This window comes from Macrobrachium nipponense, chromosome 17 (genome assembly GCF_015104395.2).
Source record: "Macrobrachium nipponense isolate FS-2020 chromosome 17, ASM1510439v2, whole genome shotgun sequence".
Classification (NCBI taxonomy): domain Eukaryota; kingdom Metazoa; phylum Arthropoda; class Malacostraca; order Decapoda; family Palaemonidae; genus Macrobrachium; species Macrobrachium nipponense.
This window is the reverse complement of record NC_087210.1, coordinates 39499400-39516899: the sequence shown is the minus strand read 5'-3', so window position 1 is coordinate 39516899 and position 17500 is coordinate 39499400. Positions and strand designations below refer to the sequence as shown.

Genomic DNA, 17500 nt, shown 5'->3' with positions numbered 1-17500 from the left:
GGACAACATTCCATAAATGAACCGGAACAAAGCCAGGAAAGCAGATAAGTCCATTGGACTTGGAAGAAGAATTAGACCTGGCTCTTCAAGATCTACCAGCGGAAGAAGTCAGCTTTGCCAACTTCATCCTAAAGATAAGAAGAAAAGCCTTGTGGAAGAAAACGGGACGTCCGAAGTACATCATTGGTTCGGGCAAGGACAAGACTTGCGGAAAAATTCACGTTGGGGATGGGAGTTGATCCCCATTCTGTGTGCAGATAATAATGTCCCTGTCAGGCCACTGGCGAAAAGTATGTATCCTGGACGTATAAACAAGCATTTTTATGTTTAGGTTTTGTCCATAGTTAAAATAAATGAACACTTAAGGAGGTGACTATGTTTAGCTCTGTAAAGTTTGGATCTTTTCACCTTTAAACCTCCACTATTGTGTATTTTTCCTAATTTTTTTTTTATGTAAGGTTATAACTGTATTCATGGGTTCTGAACTGTATTATCTCAGGCTTACAATTATAGGACAACTAAAATAAGCCTGATTCTTCATTATCTTTAATTATAGCATCATAATATGTCTATGTATGTATAATACTTTGTCAGTTTTACATTAATTGACAGATCATTTTTATTTCATAAATGGTATGCTACGAAATATAACCATTCAAAAACAATTATAACAACAGCATTTATTAAAAGGTGATTTGTTGTTAAAATCATCTTTTACTACTAATCGTTAAGAACAATTTAACCTCATTACATGTTAGATTATATAAATAGCTTCAACAGATTTGGATAAAGTTTTCACATATCAGAAAATAATACAGTACAACTACTTTGTAATGTTTTTAATCTGTTATTTTATGATTTTCATATGAAATACCTCTTTCTTATAATAAACTAATGCACCGGTTCTTTGCATCAATCTTTGTCACATTCGCATGTCTTGCAGTCATGTCCGTTACTCACTCCAAAGCCTGGTGTCTTTGCTCAAAGCACTCTACATACACACACAGCGCCTCAGTGGCGTGGTTGGTTGGTGTTTGCTTCTCACCTCGGTGGTCGCGGGTTCGATTCTCGGCCATTCCATTGAGGAGTGAGAGAAGTGTATTTCTGGTGACAGAAGTTCACTCTCGACGTGTTTCGGAAGTCACGTAAAGCCGTTGGTCCCGTTGCTGAATAACCACTGGTTCCATGCAACGTCAAAACATCATCCAAACAAACTCTACAAACACCTCGGCCATGTGTCTGGCAAACAGAAGCGGGGGAGGGAGTCTGGTAACTGACAAATTTCTCGCTTTTGTCCTCAGACAAAGTATGGTCGTGTGGACGCGACTTTAGCCCGACTTCCTGGGTGTGTCGGTTCCCAATGAAGAGGAGATACACTTTAAGTGATCTAAACCGTTTGATGATTAAAATCAAGCTTTTCTAAAACTGCCAGGCACCAAATGGTCAGTTCTCACATTTTTATAATTCCCCTTGCTACTATTAGGCTAGAAGGAAGCTCAGCAGAGGATAATGAAGCCAAGCTTAATAAATCGACGCTATATTCAGCATTTGGGAATATTGCTCTACCCTCAGTGTCAACACTAAATTCGTAGAATCGAAAGATAAGTTTTTCGTTATAATCGAAAGATTTTAGGAGAGAAAAATGTTAAATATCGACACGTATTGCAAACGACATTGGGAATTATTTATAAGGCAAATGGAAATGACTATTTATTTGAAATGTCTCTTATTAGATATCTCTCATGTCGCCTTGTGACTCATTTAAAGTTTCTTTCAGTACAAATAAATCGTAGTAAGATCCTGGTAAGGACCTAAGATAAAACTCGCCAAATATAAAAGATATAAGTGAATCTTAGGATTTACTACTTGATCTTTAAACCTCAGCACACCCCTGAAACCATATCCATCTTGAAAAACACGTTCTGAAATTTTGTGTATTCATTTAGAGCAGTACGCATACGTGTGCAGGTGCCTACCCACATATAAAGTTTATGGATAGAGTATATATTTGTTTAACAGTAAACCACCTCTCTTAACAGGAGTTTGCTTCAGAGAAAGCACAACAAACAGGCCACTACCACATTAACACACACACACACACACACACACACATATATATATATATATATATATATATATATATATATATATATATGTGTGTGTGTGTGTGTGTGTGTGTATCGAACTACAAATGTCCTTTAATATCTAATTCGCTCTACCTCGGAATTAATATATTTTCATATATGTTTAACCGAGGGGGAATTTATTAACCGATAATAGAATTGGCGATCGACAGACGCGAACCATCGACCTCTCAATTCTAGGACTGGCAGTGAAGTCCCAAAACCACCCCGCCACCGCAGGAGATATAAGTATATGCCGCCTCCCACCTTGAATACCTGCCGCGCGTAGATATTTTTTGTTTTGGAGACTGCATACAGCCCGAGAACGAGATGGGCTGTATGCAGTCTCCAAAACAAAAAATACCTACGCGCGGCAGGTATTCAAGGTGGGAGGCGGCATATACTTATATCTCTTACGGTGGCGGGGTGGTTTTGGGGTTTCACTCCCATTCCTAGAATTGAGAAGTCGATGGTTCGCGTCTGTCGATCGCCAATTCTATTATCGCTTAATAAATTCCCCCTCGGTTAAACATATATGAAAATATATTAATTCCGAGGTAGAGCGAATTAGATATTAAAGGACATTTGTAGTTCGATATATGTATATGAATCACGGTAATGTGATAGACATATATATGTGTGAGTGTTATGGGCAGAGAGCGAAATGCATTTATGGGCACTTAAACCCGCAGGGGTTAGTACTAATCACAACAAATTACATTTGACCCTCGAGGGGCTAGTACTAAGCACTGCGAAACAGTATAAGAGCCCCATACACTGAACGATTGTATGAACGATTGTCTGAACGATTGTCGTTAACGACACACACACACACACTCACTATTCAGACAGTACGTACGATCTCCGCACCGATTTCAGTCTAGGCAAAGATTTTGTCTCTGGAAAACATGGCATCATCTTTAGAAGAGACGTGCGCGATAGCATTATACCGGCAGACAAACTTATACATTGAACCAAGATGGAATAACATAAGGTGAGATCGTCGGTCGCTCGGTTCCCGCACTGTGACGTCACAGGTGCGCGTCGACTGGGCAGTGCACCTAATGATTACGTATGTTTTGACAGTAATTTGTTGCTATGCTGGTTTTCACAATTTCCATACAGGAAAATACACACTCTCTCTCTCTCTCTCTCTCTCTCTCTCTCTCTCTCTCACTTAAAACACAGTTATATCACGATATCTAAGACCTTACCATACAGAATATAATCTTGTTGGAATACAAATAACGAAAGTAACGAGGGTGAATGAATATGAAAGAAAAAAAACTGTCCAGACTTTTATTGAATTAGCATATTGTTCTTTTATTTACCAAAAATTACTGAAGAATTTTTTCATTTTGTTTACACCTTTTTTAAGAAATTCTGACTTCCTTTCAGCATTTAATATCTTCATCCTAAAATGTATTTTGCACTTAATAAAGAACTTCATTACTTCCTCTGGAGCATCAATGTTTAATTCTCTGAAAATATTAACTAATTTCGTAATCCCATCAACGCCTGGTTTCAACTGTTCCCCGTGAAAAGATTTAGTTATTCCATTTCCTTTCGATTACTGACAAATTGAGGACTGGGCCTAAACAACACTTTCCTCCTCACTTTGGAGATCCAGTCGTTGTTTAGGCCTTCAATTTCTGGGAATCCTAAGGAAGGATATTTATTTCTGTACTTATGAGCTATATAACCTCCCAGATAATTTAAGGCTTCAATTTCTATACCATTTTCAGACTCTACTCCAAGATCTACAAAATCCTCTTCCTCCAGCTCATTAGGTAGACCTTCCTGATGGGATTCTCATCAAGAGATGAGCAGAGATACATAATTCAGTCTAAGTCAACATGACTGGAGTCACTTTCCTCAGGGGTTTTGGAAACCCAAGACTTACCTGGTTCCATAACACTAGTATTGCTCATATTAGTCTCTTCGCTTTTGCGAAAGACTGTTTGTTTTTCCTTACGACTGTCATTCGTAAGTATTTCTGGTTCCTTCCGTCTCCTATGTGATATCTTAGTAGAGTGGTTCTTCTTAAACTAAAGGAGATGATTCAAACAGATAAGTTGAAAAAGGTATAACAACTTTATTCTGTAACTCCATAATAAGAGAGACAGTTCGGTCGGGAGACCGATATGTTTGATCGCTGGTAATGAACTGCACTTTTAGAGCATCACGTCGATAGCGAAACATTAGCTATCTCAGCGATTCATATAAAAACATACGTAGTCCGCCGGCTCGGAAGTTACAAGTTTCCGGCGTAGGTTAACAGGTCAACCGCTTCCCATGGAAGTTTTTGTGCAAAGTTATCAGTAATGCAAAACGATGACATTTCTAAACAGATTTAAACCAGGCTACTGCAGACAGCGCATAGCGTAATCTAGATCTGCATTGGTCACGTAGGACCCTCCTAATGCCATGACCTCAGGTCATGGGTTTTTATTTACAGACATGTAATTCTAAAAATGTATTTATTACACTCATACATGGCATGTTATCATCATTGGGAGCGACATTATGACCGTGATTGCTTAAAATGTTGTTCTTACCTAACAAGAAATTCCTCAGTTTACACTTGAACTCAGTCTATACTCTGACCCCACGATATCCTTTAGTGGGGTTCTTAAGAAATAAAAGGTCTAGGCCTAATTATTGTCTGCACAGGAAGACGTACTCAGAAGTACGCCATTACGCATAGGTCTAATCACATGTTCGATCAACTTTACATTCATAAAATGAAAGTATCAAAGAAAAAAAAATTGGATAGCCTTAATTAGATCATTTCTTCATTCATTGCATAGGCTAGGCCTAATCTAATTTAGTACTTCATTTCAAGAATTTAGTCCAGGCTACTTATCAACCGAAGATATGTCACTAAAATTTGCACTAATGAGATTGTAAACAAATTGTTAAACCATACCTGACTTTACGTCCTTAACAGGTAAATTTAAAGAGATAACTGCGGTTTTCTTTAATCTGTGATAACTTCTCTGGTAAAGTTGTGGTAGAAGTTCATATTAAAGATTTCTTTCGTAATCTTCTGTCCGGAAATGGAGAGAACAAATCCTGGCATCCTGAACATGCATTAATCCATACTTTGGACTCCTCGGGGTCTTTAGGGAACCTGTGAAAACAAATCCCATACTGTCTGGAACTATTAGTGCACCCAAATATGGAATACACACCGATAGTCGTGAACTGCAACAATGCAACTGACGGAGTGACAACTGTGCATCGCCCAGTCGATGTGGTCCAGTGACGTCACCGAGAGAGGGAAATTAGCGATTGGATCCCTCGGTGAACACACCTTATGTTATTCCATCTTGCATTGAACGACCTGTGTATGAAAGACATGGCTCGCAAGCCAGCAACCTGGTCGTGACAGATTTCAGCTGAGATCATTCAGACACGAAAATCCGACCACTTTTGCATTCAGACAAGCCCATACACAATTACTTTATGAACGATACAGACAGTCGTTCAGACAATCGTTCATACAATCGTTCAGTGTATTGGGCCCTTAAATGAGTCACTGTTTCGCAGTGTATAGTACTATAGTAGATTCACATCTACCGTGCATCTGATGTCTAGACAAATCCCTTACGACTCTCTCTTGCTGTTGATAAGCCAATCACAGGGCTGGAAACTCTCAGTCTCGAGAGCGTTCACATAGTCAGAATATATGTCCCCCCTCTCCTGAGGGATACGTCTTTCAGAAGCATCCCTCAGGAGGTGTGGAACATGCATCCTGCCTATGTGAACTCTCGAGAGAGACTGAGAGTTTCCAGCCCTGACTGACTTATCAACAGCCAATCAGGAGCATTGTAAGGGACTGGTCTAGACATCAGAGGCACGGTTGATGTAAATCTACTATAGCCCCTGGGGAGATCAAATGTCTTTTAGTCCATTTTGCATTTTGCATTTTGCTATCTTCCTGAAATTTCAGGCAATTCGTGAAATGCCTGGTTTTGCTGTCTGCCTATAACACACACACACACACACACACACACACACACACACACACACACACATATATATATATATTATATATATATATATATATATATATATATATATATATATATATATATATATAAGGCATTCTTAGGGCAGTCACATGATCAAAGAGGAAGAGAGAGAAATTGCAAGTAAAGGATTTTGGGAGGGTCCAAGAGTGTCCATGCCCTTCCTTGTCAGTCAGTACTGAGTGAGAGCATGTCAATTATTTGATTTTAGTTATTCTCAGCTTTGGGAGATGGGTTGCTTGGAAAATTTTTAGCAACTCCCCCCGCTCCCCCTAAGTTGACATGTCGCACCTTCATTTGGGTGCGAATGTCTACCAATCCAAGTGGTTCCGCTGACAAAGCTTTATGTTATTTAATTCTCATTGAATGGCTCTCATTTTGGCTCCCTAATCGGGCTTCGGCAAGGGGGCATTCTCTCACCATACCTATTTAATACGTACACAGATGCCCTGAATATCAAACTGAACTCACTCCCAATTGGATGCACACATTTTCCTCGGAAATCATCGGCTGGAATTCGTGCATGAATTTCCGTACTTGGTCACATTATCACGGACGACCCAAAAGGTACGGGGGACATAGAACACAGGCGTCGTAAACTAGTATGTGCAACTGGCAACATGATTGCAAGGAGGTTTGCCTTCTGTCACCGAAACGTGAAACTACTGCTCTTCCGCTCATTTTGCTACAGTATCTATGGGTGTTCCCTCTGGACGAACTATACCCGAGAGACCATGAGACGTATCGCTGTTGTGCAGTGACATTTTGAGACGTCTCACAAACACTCCTCGCTACCACTCGGCCACGCAGATGTTCACAGAAAACCGCATGGATAACTTAAATATCATTGTAAGGCGAACAATGTCCGGTCTGATAATCCGAGTGAGATACAGCAGCAATTCGATCATACAAAGCATCCTAAGGAGTGAAGCATGATCTAAATTGTGGGAAAGATGGGAAAATGAGTCGTTTGTTCCCTCAGTGACTTAATCACTGTTTTGGCAAGCTGTCATCTGCAGAATCTGTCATTATTATTATATTTCTACGATTACTGTTATTACTGGTATTTTACTTTTACATATCAATAAAAGTTCACCAGGCAGCAGCAAAACACAGTAAAACAATATAAATACCATAAATTAATAATGATACTACAGAAGTCGAATCACAATACAATGATACAACAATCACTATATTAATAACAGAAGACAAATTGGACTGTCCAATTCTTTTATCCTTCCTTCGTATACCTTCCTTTAGCCCCACTTTAAATCCTTCAAAAACGTAGTCACCCCTCCGGGGGTTAATTCGGTTGCAACCGATCCCTCATTCTACCCTATCTCCCCCATCATGTCATGTCATGCATCTACAGTCTGCTCCGATCCACTACCGTGATCATGCTCGGATCATACCGAGAGAAACGTTGGCCACTAGATGTACTTATGTTTTAATCTATTTGTTCTTTTACTGTGACAAATAAATAAATATTATTATTATTATTATTATTATTATTATTATTATTATTATTATTATTATTATTATTATTATTATATTCAATATTATTACTGTTATTACCAGTATTATGATTACTATCTTTTTTACTACCTCAGCAACTGAGTGGATATTGCCGTTTATTCATTTTTTATCATGTTATCTCAAGTATCTAGATTGTGTACGTTGTATATTCCATGTATATGACCTTGAGTTGACAATAGAATTTATTATTATTATTATTATGAAAAATAGGCTTTCTGCGCCATAAAGATGTTTGCAAAATTCTTGATAATAAATCCAATATTTACGTTAGATGCAGAGTAAAACAAATGTTTTTTAAAGGATCTACAGCTTATAAATAATTACTGTTACTTTAACACAGTAAAGTGTTAAAGAAGTATAAATAAATTATCGTAATCATTAAAATACAATAAATCATAAGCGTCTGTTATATTTTTTAATCAGTAACCGTTACAAACATGATAAAGATATCGGAATTATTAAAATACAATAACTTTAACTGATTTCCTTAAGGTGATTATTAAAATAATCATGCACTTAACTCAAGGGTAACCTTACGTGGTCAAAGGCATGCAATTAGTTTGCCTTGATGAGGCATTATTACCGCGATGCATACGTGGTCTTAAGTTAGGTGATGCCACATTAATAGGGACGACGGCACGGGTGCCTATGGGCACACATAAAGCACATGGACGAGTATGGGAAAAATTTAGTAGTAGCCATTTTTAACGACGCTATTCGCTGGCTGGGATATTTGCTGTAAATTAACAGATACTTGATAGTTATGTGTATTAAAGAAGAATTTATGATTGCAGTAGACCATATTAGCAATGTAATCCAGGTAGTCCGTCACTCCTTCCCTTCATTCAAAATCCTACTAGATAACATTACATAAGCTCCTCTGCTATTAACGCTGGTGCGACGTTGTAACTACGTTGTTGTGAATATAATTGTTTTCATAGATAATTTGTTTTTCAGTCATTCCCAGCCTCATTTATGTAAAATCTATTTGCTCCAGCGGACTGATATGACGCGAAGAAATGTTAATACTACGAGTAGATTCAGTTTACATTCCTCATCCATGAGCTTTGTTCTAAATCCGGACCTGGAGGTTCTTTTCTTGTTTTAAATTGACGTGCCCTGGCTTGATTTTACAAACCTGTGTTCCGGGATCTTATTGAAATACGTAGATTCTCTCTCTCTTCTCTCTCTCTCTCTCTCTCTCTCTCTCTCTCTCTCTCAGTTGCATCCTCTCGTGAATTTCCATGTTCCCATACTACAAACATGTTACATCATTTTAGATATATCCTGCTCTCTCTCATCCCGTGTTATTATTATTTGAACTGTGTGAAATAATCAAGAAAACTGGATAGAAACATTACCAGAAGGAAATTAATGATGAAAAAGATAAACACATCTTAAGGTAATTAAAAGGAAATACTGCAGAGTGAGTAACGGAAATATGTTAATGAAAAATGTTTGCTATTCAAAAAAGACGTTTGAAAATAAGATAAAGATTATCAGAGGTTAGGAATGTAAAAAGAACTTGAGTAAGCAATGCATACTTGTGAAATAATGAAGATAATCAAGAGCAAGGTATATAGAATAAGGGAACCTTATTCTCTATACCTTGAGTGTACAAAAATCTCCATTACCGTGGCTTCATCATGATACTGATGAGAGGTTCTTATTAAAAATGACGGATATCGGTCCGGGATACTATCTCTTTTCGTTTGCCCTGACGTCAGTATTTTTTATGAATATTTTTTTTATTTCGTCGCGGAATGAGTTTCTTTCCATTTTAAAACCTTTTAATGCGTTCTATTTATGTTATAGCAATGAGCAAGACCTCAAGTTTCTCTCTGAACAATATGGAAGATTACATATTGCTGTCCAAAATATATTGCAAATGATTAATTGATGAGTTTTTTTTTCTTTTAAGGAGAGGGGCAAGGGTTGAGGAAGAAATCTGCTGGAATTTGGAATGGGTCAAGAGAAGGGTCCAGGATTGTTTTCCCTTTATTTTGACAGTAAAGGTTTCCTTTCTGAGTGCTGTCTATTCTAGACTTTTCTTTGTTTCCGTTGGATATGGAGCAAGTTATCAGAATGGAAAAATAAATCGGGTCCTTCCTCATTAATGTATGACAATACGCCTTTTTGTAAGGTTATAAGATAGTTAGAAAACTCGAGTACACAAAAAACGATGGAACTTACTCCAGCTCTGTGTTGTCCGTGTGGCAATCTTGTTTAAACCTTTAAGGGAATATTGGTCTTACGATGACTGTACAAATATAAATCGTGATATTTTTCCTACTTATCATTGCAAATTCTCCACTTTTCTATATTATTTTTAAAACAATCGAAAGCGCATTGCTGAAGTTACATAAACTACTCTTAGAGTTGTTGTAGTCCCTCTCTGATAGATTCATTCCTTTTGTCGAAAAGTTCAAGTATAAAGTTCGTGGATTGTTTTATTTATCTATTTTTTATTTTATTTTATTTCCAGCCTGAACTAATAATATTTTTGCAATTTTCCCACTTCACGTGGTTGCACTGTAAGCATTACTACCGGTGTTTGCAGCGTTCTTTCGGCCCTATTGGGCACCCACCCACTTTTTAGAATTTTACTTTATCTTCACTCTAACCTTCTTTTTCGGTGGTGCTGGCCATCATCTTTAAATACTACCTCTTAGTGCAACTGTAAAGGTTCCTCCCCGGTTCCCCCCTTGGATCCTGGAACTAATCTCCTTTATTTTTGGGATCTCATTATCTTGCTGTCCAGTCACTCCAACTCCAATTTTCACTGTCTTCAGCTATGAATGGCTGGAAGTAGCTACCCCCATTGCTTGGCTTGACATAAAATCAAATCAGACAATCCCTGCCTATTTCAAACTGGAGATTTCAATTTACTTATGATGTTCCTTCCTTTAGGTTAAGAAATTTAACGTTCTGGTAATATTGAAAGATTAGTTATTTATGCAGAAACGCCCTATTTGACCAGTTTCCAGTGAGTGGCGAGTCTGTAGCTGCCTTGCTATGATGAACGAAACACCTTTTGTGGTTCCATTAAGCTTAACCAATTAATTGTTTATTGTGCGGCCAAGAAATTAAGGAAAACTTGTCATTCTGCCTTTAGCCTTCTTTCCTGTCAGACATGCTTGTATGTAAAATTTCGTTATAAGAAAACGAATAGCCATGAGGACGTCATTTGATTTTTGCTTCTCTTCTTTTCTCTTCCTTTCAGGTTGACAGCGGTGGCGTGACATTAGTAGTCCCTCCTCGGCAGCAGGCTGCTCAGGATGTCTTCCGGATTATCAAGAAAGAAGTCGAGCTTCCTGTACCCTCTCCGTCTACAGCCTCCCAGAGCAAAAACTTGAGCCTGACCGCGCGGGACGTGGAGAGGGATCGAGGTCGTCCCCTAACCAAGTACGAGAGAAATATGATGATCTTCAATTGGTTGCAGACCCTAGAGGAAACCGCTTATGATATGATGTCTTGAAGGAGGAGAAAGAGGGGGTGGGTGGAGGTGAACAAAGAGGAGCTTGTGAGGGAAGATCAGCAGCAGCAGCAGCAGCAGCAGCAGCAAGCAGCAGCAGGAAGGCCACACTCATCATTCCATGGTTAGAGAAGACGGACTGGAAATGATGGATTGGCTCAGCTGGTGAAATGTTCTTTTTAACCAGAATGAGTGCAATTTTTGCGCAACTGCCAGCTGTTTGTGACATAGCGAAGCAAAGTAGTACTGGGATTTAACAAAAAAAGCAGCACAGCACTGAGATTTAAGCGAGGGAGTAAAATGCATGTTTAGAACAAATGCCGGCGTGTTTTGTCGACAGTGCTATGATAGTGAATACCGTATGTATCCCAAAACATCTGTTTTTTAATGACTTTTTCAAGTCCAGTATATGTATGATATCCCATAGCACTGTCCTAGTGAAATGACCGCGACTTTGGTAAATATATCTTAATTTTTAAGAACTATTCATGTACAAAGTCCACATATAGACAGGTCTATCATCTCATATTAATAAGAATCTTTTTCATATTTCAGTTTCAGTGAGAATAGAGCTATGAACTTTCCTAAAAAAAGCTCATATTGTAATCATGAAGACGAAAACCAAGACGAGAGAGAGAAAGTGATTGTCAGAATCAAGATGCTACGTGTGTGTCACAGAGTGAGTGTGCGAGAGAAATCTCGGTCTCAGTAGGGAGAGAAAGAACTACCGCATTTTACTTGCGAGCGTTTCGTTGATTCTTCTTAACAATATTTTCAAGCCTAAAAGAGACATTACAGGATTTTAATAGTTAAAAGACTATATAATCATTATAGGCTAAGCTGAATAAATTTAACAACAATAGAGATTAATGAAAGAATATTTAAAACAATTATTTACTATAGCATACTTATAAACTACTTAGTGGGAAAAACAGTGATGGTAAAGTCTACACTATAAATTAGTCATTGAATAATTTTTACTGAAAGCAAGGAATAAGATGAATTGTAAATGTTAAGATCTGGTTTTCTAAAAAATATTTTGATCGACTCTGAGATTCTCAATAATGATTCTTCTCTAAAAGTACCAAGAACACTAAATCATTTTAATCTTCTAACTGTATTACATTCCTCTATATACTTTAAAACCAGTGATTGGTTGGCTTAGCCAGCTAGCAACCAGTACGAGGAAAAATGCCATATGTTCGGAAGACCTTATCCGGACTGACCTCTTTGACTGGCCAATATAGGTGGCGCTACGGGCGTCACTCCTTTAAATATAGGCATCACTTATACGATTCCTAAACATTCTATGGTTCGCACACTTTTACACAGAGCTTTACACCACTTGGCTCAACGCTGACTGGCGAAGAAACGGTCCTTCGACTAGAATAAGGAAATGAAAAGATCTTGAATAATTTGTCTTTATTCCTGAGAAGCTTGCCTGAAGAGAAAAGGAACAAGTACAATTCATTCAATGTCTTGATAAAAAGATAGTATCGGCGAACAATGCCATTAACTTAAATATATATATATATATATATATATATATATATATATATATATATAATATATTATATATGTGTGTGTGTGTGTGTGTGTGTGTGTGTGTGTGTGTGTGTGTAATGACATCAGCCAAAAGTACAATCTGTGTCGATTCCACATCGTATCAGAAAATTTTAAAAGGGCCATGAAAGTTATACAGAGGAATTTCAAAAGTGCAGATTTTCTCTTATGCCTTATATTGAATTCATATCGTTAGAATTATTGATAGAAACATTGGAAGGATGATAGATATTGATTGATTCTATGGCACTTTTCAGTCGCTTTTTTGGTTCAAAACCATTCTTGTATTTGTTTGCGCAAACAGGACCATCATGGAAAAGGTTACTTGAAAAATAAAAAAAATCGAAACTTCTCAAACTGAGTTGTTTTTGTTTAGGGTCAGTCGAACTCCAACGCAGGAAACAAAGGCAAAAGGCCGAAATCTTTACTACTGAGTACTTCGCGCTTCATTTATCCTGTTTGTTAATAACAAGGTCACACCAACTTCAATGCAACGTTAGCATTAACGAGTCATATCTGTATTTGAAATAATCTCATAGACTTTCTAAGTGATACCAGATTAAATAATGCGGTTTTCTTGACTTGTTCGGTCAGACCGAAGAAATGAATAACGTCTGCAGAGGAAATGAAATCGGTGGACGTCGTCATATCAAGATGACTGCCATTCATTCCCGGCAGTGGGAATATTTTTAACTTATCATTTGTTTTTGTCTCGCAAAGTAATAGATACAACTTGTTTATTTGTAGGCTTCAACAATGTGCTAGCATATCCTTTGGAAAAAGTATAATTCAAATATTAGCCACAGACCAGAATGCATAAATCCCTAGAATGTCAAAATATACGTATTTATACTGTGGACATGGAAGCCTAAATGACAAAATACTTAGAAATTGAAGAATGACCAAAATATGAGAAATAAACGAAGAGTAAACTAAAACATTGGGAAAATGTTCGGGGGCAAACTACAACTTACCTTCTACGTGACGCATATTCATGATCAATTAATTCCGGCACTAGGTAATTCAAGTAATGAACCCAAACTGTGGTCATATCACGAACAGTAAAGGACGTCAAGTCAAACACACGCTATAATCAGTGGTTCTCCGTAAGCCTTAGGGAAAAAATAAAAATTCTCTAATATTATTCGTTATTCTCTTAACGAGATTTGGGGAACTCATATTCAGATTCAGAAGTTTATGAAAAAATGGGAAAGTATCACCATGTAACGTCAGTTTCGTATAGTTTACTGTTTTGCTAGTTGGACTCGTTTGGATCTTAAGTATGATCGGAGAAATGAAGCTGCATTTTCCGCGCTCTTTGCTCTCAAAACCAAATACAGAATCAGGCTGAATGTTGAAGGGGACTTATGTTGTGCACTCTCTGGCATTCAGCCAGGCATTCAAGATCTATAGTAGTCAAGAAGCAGTGTCAAGTAACTCACTAATTCATTCCCAAAAGAATAAAATCACCCTTTATCTTTCTCTTTCTCTCTCTTTTTTTTTTTAATTTCCTTTAAATGCAAATGGGACGTAGAGGGAAGGACCACATCATGGAGGGGAAGAGATAATAAAAAAGTTAGGAACCACTGCACTATATATATATATATATATATATTATATATATATATATATATATATATATATATATATATATGCTCAGAAAATCACAGGAGATGGACGTGATTTAGTAGAAGCGCAAACTAAAGGAAAATAAAAGTCAGAAATCCTGTACTAAGCATCGTCGGGGCACAAATATATATTATATATATATATATATATATATATATATAGTATATATATATATATATATATATATATATGTATATATATATATATATAGTATATATATAGTATTAATATATATATATATGATATATATATATAATATATATATATATATATATATATATTATTATATTATTTTATATATATATATAATATTTACACATCATACGTACATACATGCATACGTAGGTTTTGTACAAAAAATCTTACTTTGTATTTTAAAAAGCAGTAATAATTCTATTTAATTGCTTTAATATGAACAAGTTTTGACTCGGCCTATTTTTCAAGATGTTTTGTCAGTTCGGGTTTATTTACTCTTCCATAGCTCGCAAATGGAATTCTAGCAGTCATTTGATGTTATTGGGGTCTAGTTATAGATGCTCGAAACGCAATGAACTAAGCCATCTTACCATTTGCAAAGTCGCAATTTACACTTGGCAAAGGATGTAAATGTGAAAATGATGATCATTATGCCGTCACTTTTATACCACTAAATCAGTTGCTTTCTGAGACGTCATTTTTCTTAAGCAATTAGAATTTTAGTGTTTGTGCGCGTGTGTTTATACATGAAATCTAATTAATGTAATACTGACAGGCTTGGTGGCCTGAATTGGGCTCAGTCACTGCGGAGAGAGGATGGCTTCATGAAAAGAATTTGCGTTTAAATGAGAAGTAGCCGTAAAGCCCTCAGCGAATTAAACATAGATCTGAGAGAACCTTGACAAATAAAATAGAAGAGAACGTGAAAGGTATCTCTTAAAGAAGTCTAAATCCGTAGGCGGCAGCAGTTAACGATCGGTCGGTATGAAGTCAGTCAGTAGTAACCTTTCTGGAAACCAAAGTGCACCAGCATTTCCAAATTTGCAGTTGTGGAGGCAGTGCTAATCTTGCTGGATTCTCAACAAAGGTGTATTATGATTTTGACGAAACAGTATATACCGCATTTTCTCAGTTTATGGGGAAGTGTGCTGGCATTCTCTGACATTCACCTCGATGACCCCACGGCAGTTTTTCAAATGCGACGAGTCACTGTCTCCTTCATCTCATTCAATAACAGGCTTGGGTGTCAAAGAACCAGACAGTTAGTGATGCAGTGCTGACTGAACTCCTAAATGCCATTAGGAATTACCTTCCCGAAGTGAAACTCATAGAATTGAAGGCCTCCAGAAACGAGGAAAGAAAAAACTTCAGGTTCAGTAACTTTGAGGTTCTTTTATGTTTATCCAAAATTATAATAACCATAGTTCTTTTATATTTATTCGAAATTATGATAACCACAGTCCTTTTATGTTTATTCAAAATAATAATAACTATAGTTCATTTATATTTATTCGAAATTATTATAACCACAGTCCTTTTATGTTTATTCAAAATTATAATAACCACAGTTTTTCCATGTTTATTCAAAATTATAATAACCATGGTCCTTTTCTGTTTATTCAAAATTATAATAACCATAGTTCTTTTATATTTATTCGAAATTATATTGGCCACAGTCCTTTTATGTTTATTCAAAATTATAACCACAGTTCTTCTATGTTTATTCAAAATTATAATAGCCATGGTCCTTTTATGTTTATTCAGAATTATATTAACCATAGTTCTTTTATATTTATTCGAAACTGTAATAACCACAGACCTTTTATGATATTCAAAATTATAATAACCACAGTTCTTTAATGTTTATTCAAAATTATAATAACCATGGTCCTTTTCTGTTTATTCAAAATTATAATAACCATGATGTTTAGAATTGGCAAGCTTTGTAGAGTGGGAGCCAAACGCAAGATTTATGAAGTGATGTGATGGCGAAAATTGGCAAGTAAGTAAAAGTCTGCTGATATTGGAATACAGCAAAAGTAATGGAAGTGATCCCATCTAATAAGTGGCCAATAAGTATTATTAGAAGTTTTCACTTTTGTTATAGATATTTTTATGTTTGATTATGATCAACATGAACACCGTAAAATCACGTGTAAATGATGGTGATATAAACATCACTTTCCAATTCTACCTCAGTGTTTAGCTGATATACGTGCATTGTTTAATGTACACACTGATTCGTGTTAACTGAAAAAAAGGATGAAAGACGAATCTGCGATATGTTTGATTGTTATTATTCTTAACTGTTGTTTGCCCCAACCATTCGAAGATAAAAATGGGCTCATCATTTCTTGTCTCTCTGATCGATGAAACCGCGATCTGTTTCAGGGGTTTTTAATCAGGTGTTGCCAACGTCAGGAGAGAGGCATCATGTACTAGGAAACTACACGACGCGATTTCTTGTTTGACGTCATCCACAGTAAAAGACTAAAGAGCTCAGAAACAAGTACATTTAATAGAAAAGAGCAACAGGACACCTGAATTATCTCTAGAACCTATGAAAGCACGACGTGAAAACATTTGCATCGTTGATGCAAATGTCACAGTGATACGTTACGGGAATCACACGTCCGCAGAAAAATGAACAAAAATATAAAGAAAAGCAACGTCACACGCAAGCGGGTGAACGGCGATACTGAATATTAAAAGAGACCCAGTTCTGACGAACTTCAAGCCCTGGACAAGTTATCTAAGAGAAGCTGAAAACAAGAGCTAAATGAAAATTGAAGAGTTCAGAAGAGCTAAGAGAAAGAGAGAGAGCAAGCAAGAAAAAACTTAAATTCCTATTTGAAGAGAATACAGAATATCCAGGTCAAGAGAAGGAGCAAACTCTGACGGCAGCAATTAAAGGGGTGGGTTCAAAGGATGAGGCCGGCTATCGTGGAAAAGTCGAATGCTGAAATGTCAAGGACAAAGTTCATTCGATTTACTAAAACGAGCGGCTGTCTCGAGGCAGCTCGACGGGAGGTGCATTGTGTGTACATGACTCACTTCCATATTCGATGAAAGTCCATTACTCTTATAAAAGGCATTTTACTAGCGTGATGGTGTGCAGCGTTCCAACTTTTTTTTTTTTTTTTTTTTTTTATTTAAACAAAAAG

The 17500-nt window shown here is 36.8% G+C and overlaps 1 protein-coding gene across 10 annotated transcripts in view; it reads left to right on the top strand.

Annotated features, from left to right (window-relative positions):
- Window positions 1–14472, top strand: part of LOC135196189 (uncharacterized) — a 151026-nt gene extending 136554 nt beyond the window's left edge. For all 10 annotated transcript variants that reach the window (XM_064222780.1, XM_064222786.1, XM_064222787.1 and 7 more), the window contains one exon: window positions 10917–14472. In XM_064222780.1, coding sequence (XP_064078850.1) covers window positions 10917–11171 — 255 coding nt within the window. In that variant the 3' untranslated portion in view covers window positions 11172–14472. The remainder of the gene's footprint in view (window positions 1–10916) is intronic.
- Window positions 14473–17500: the final 3028 nt, after the last annotated feature.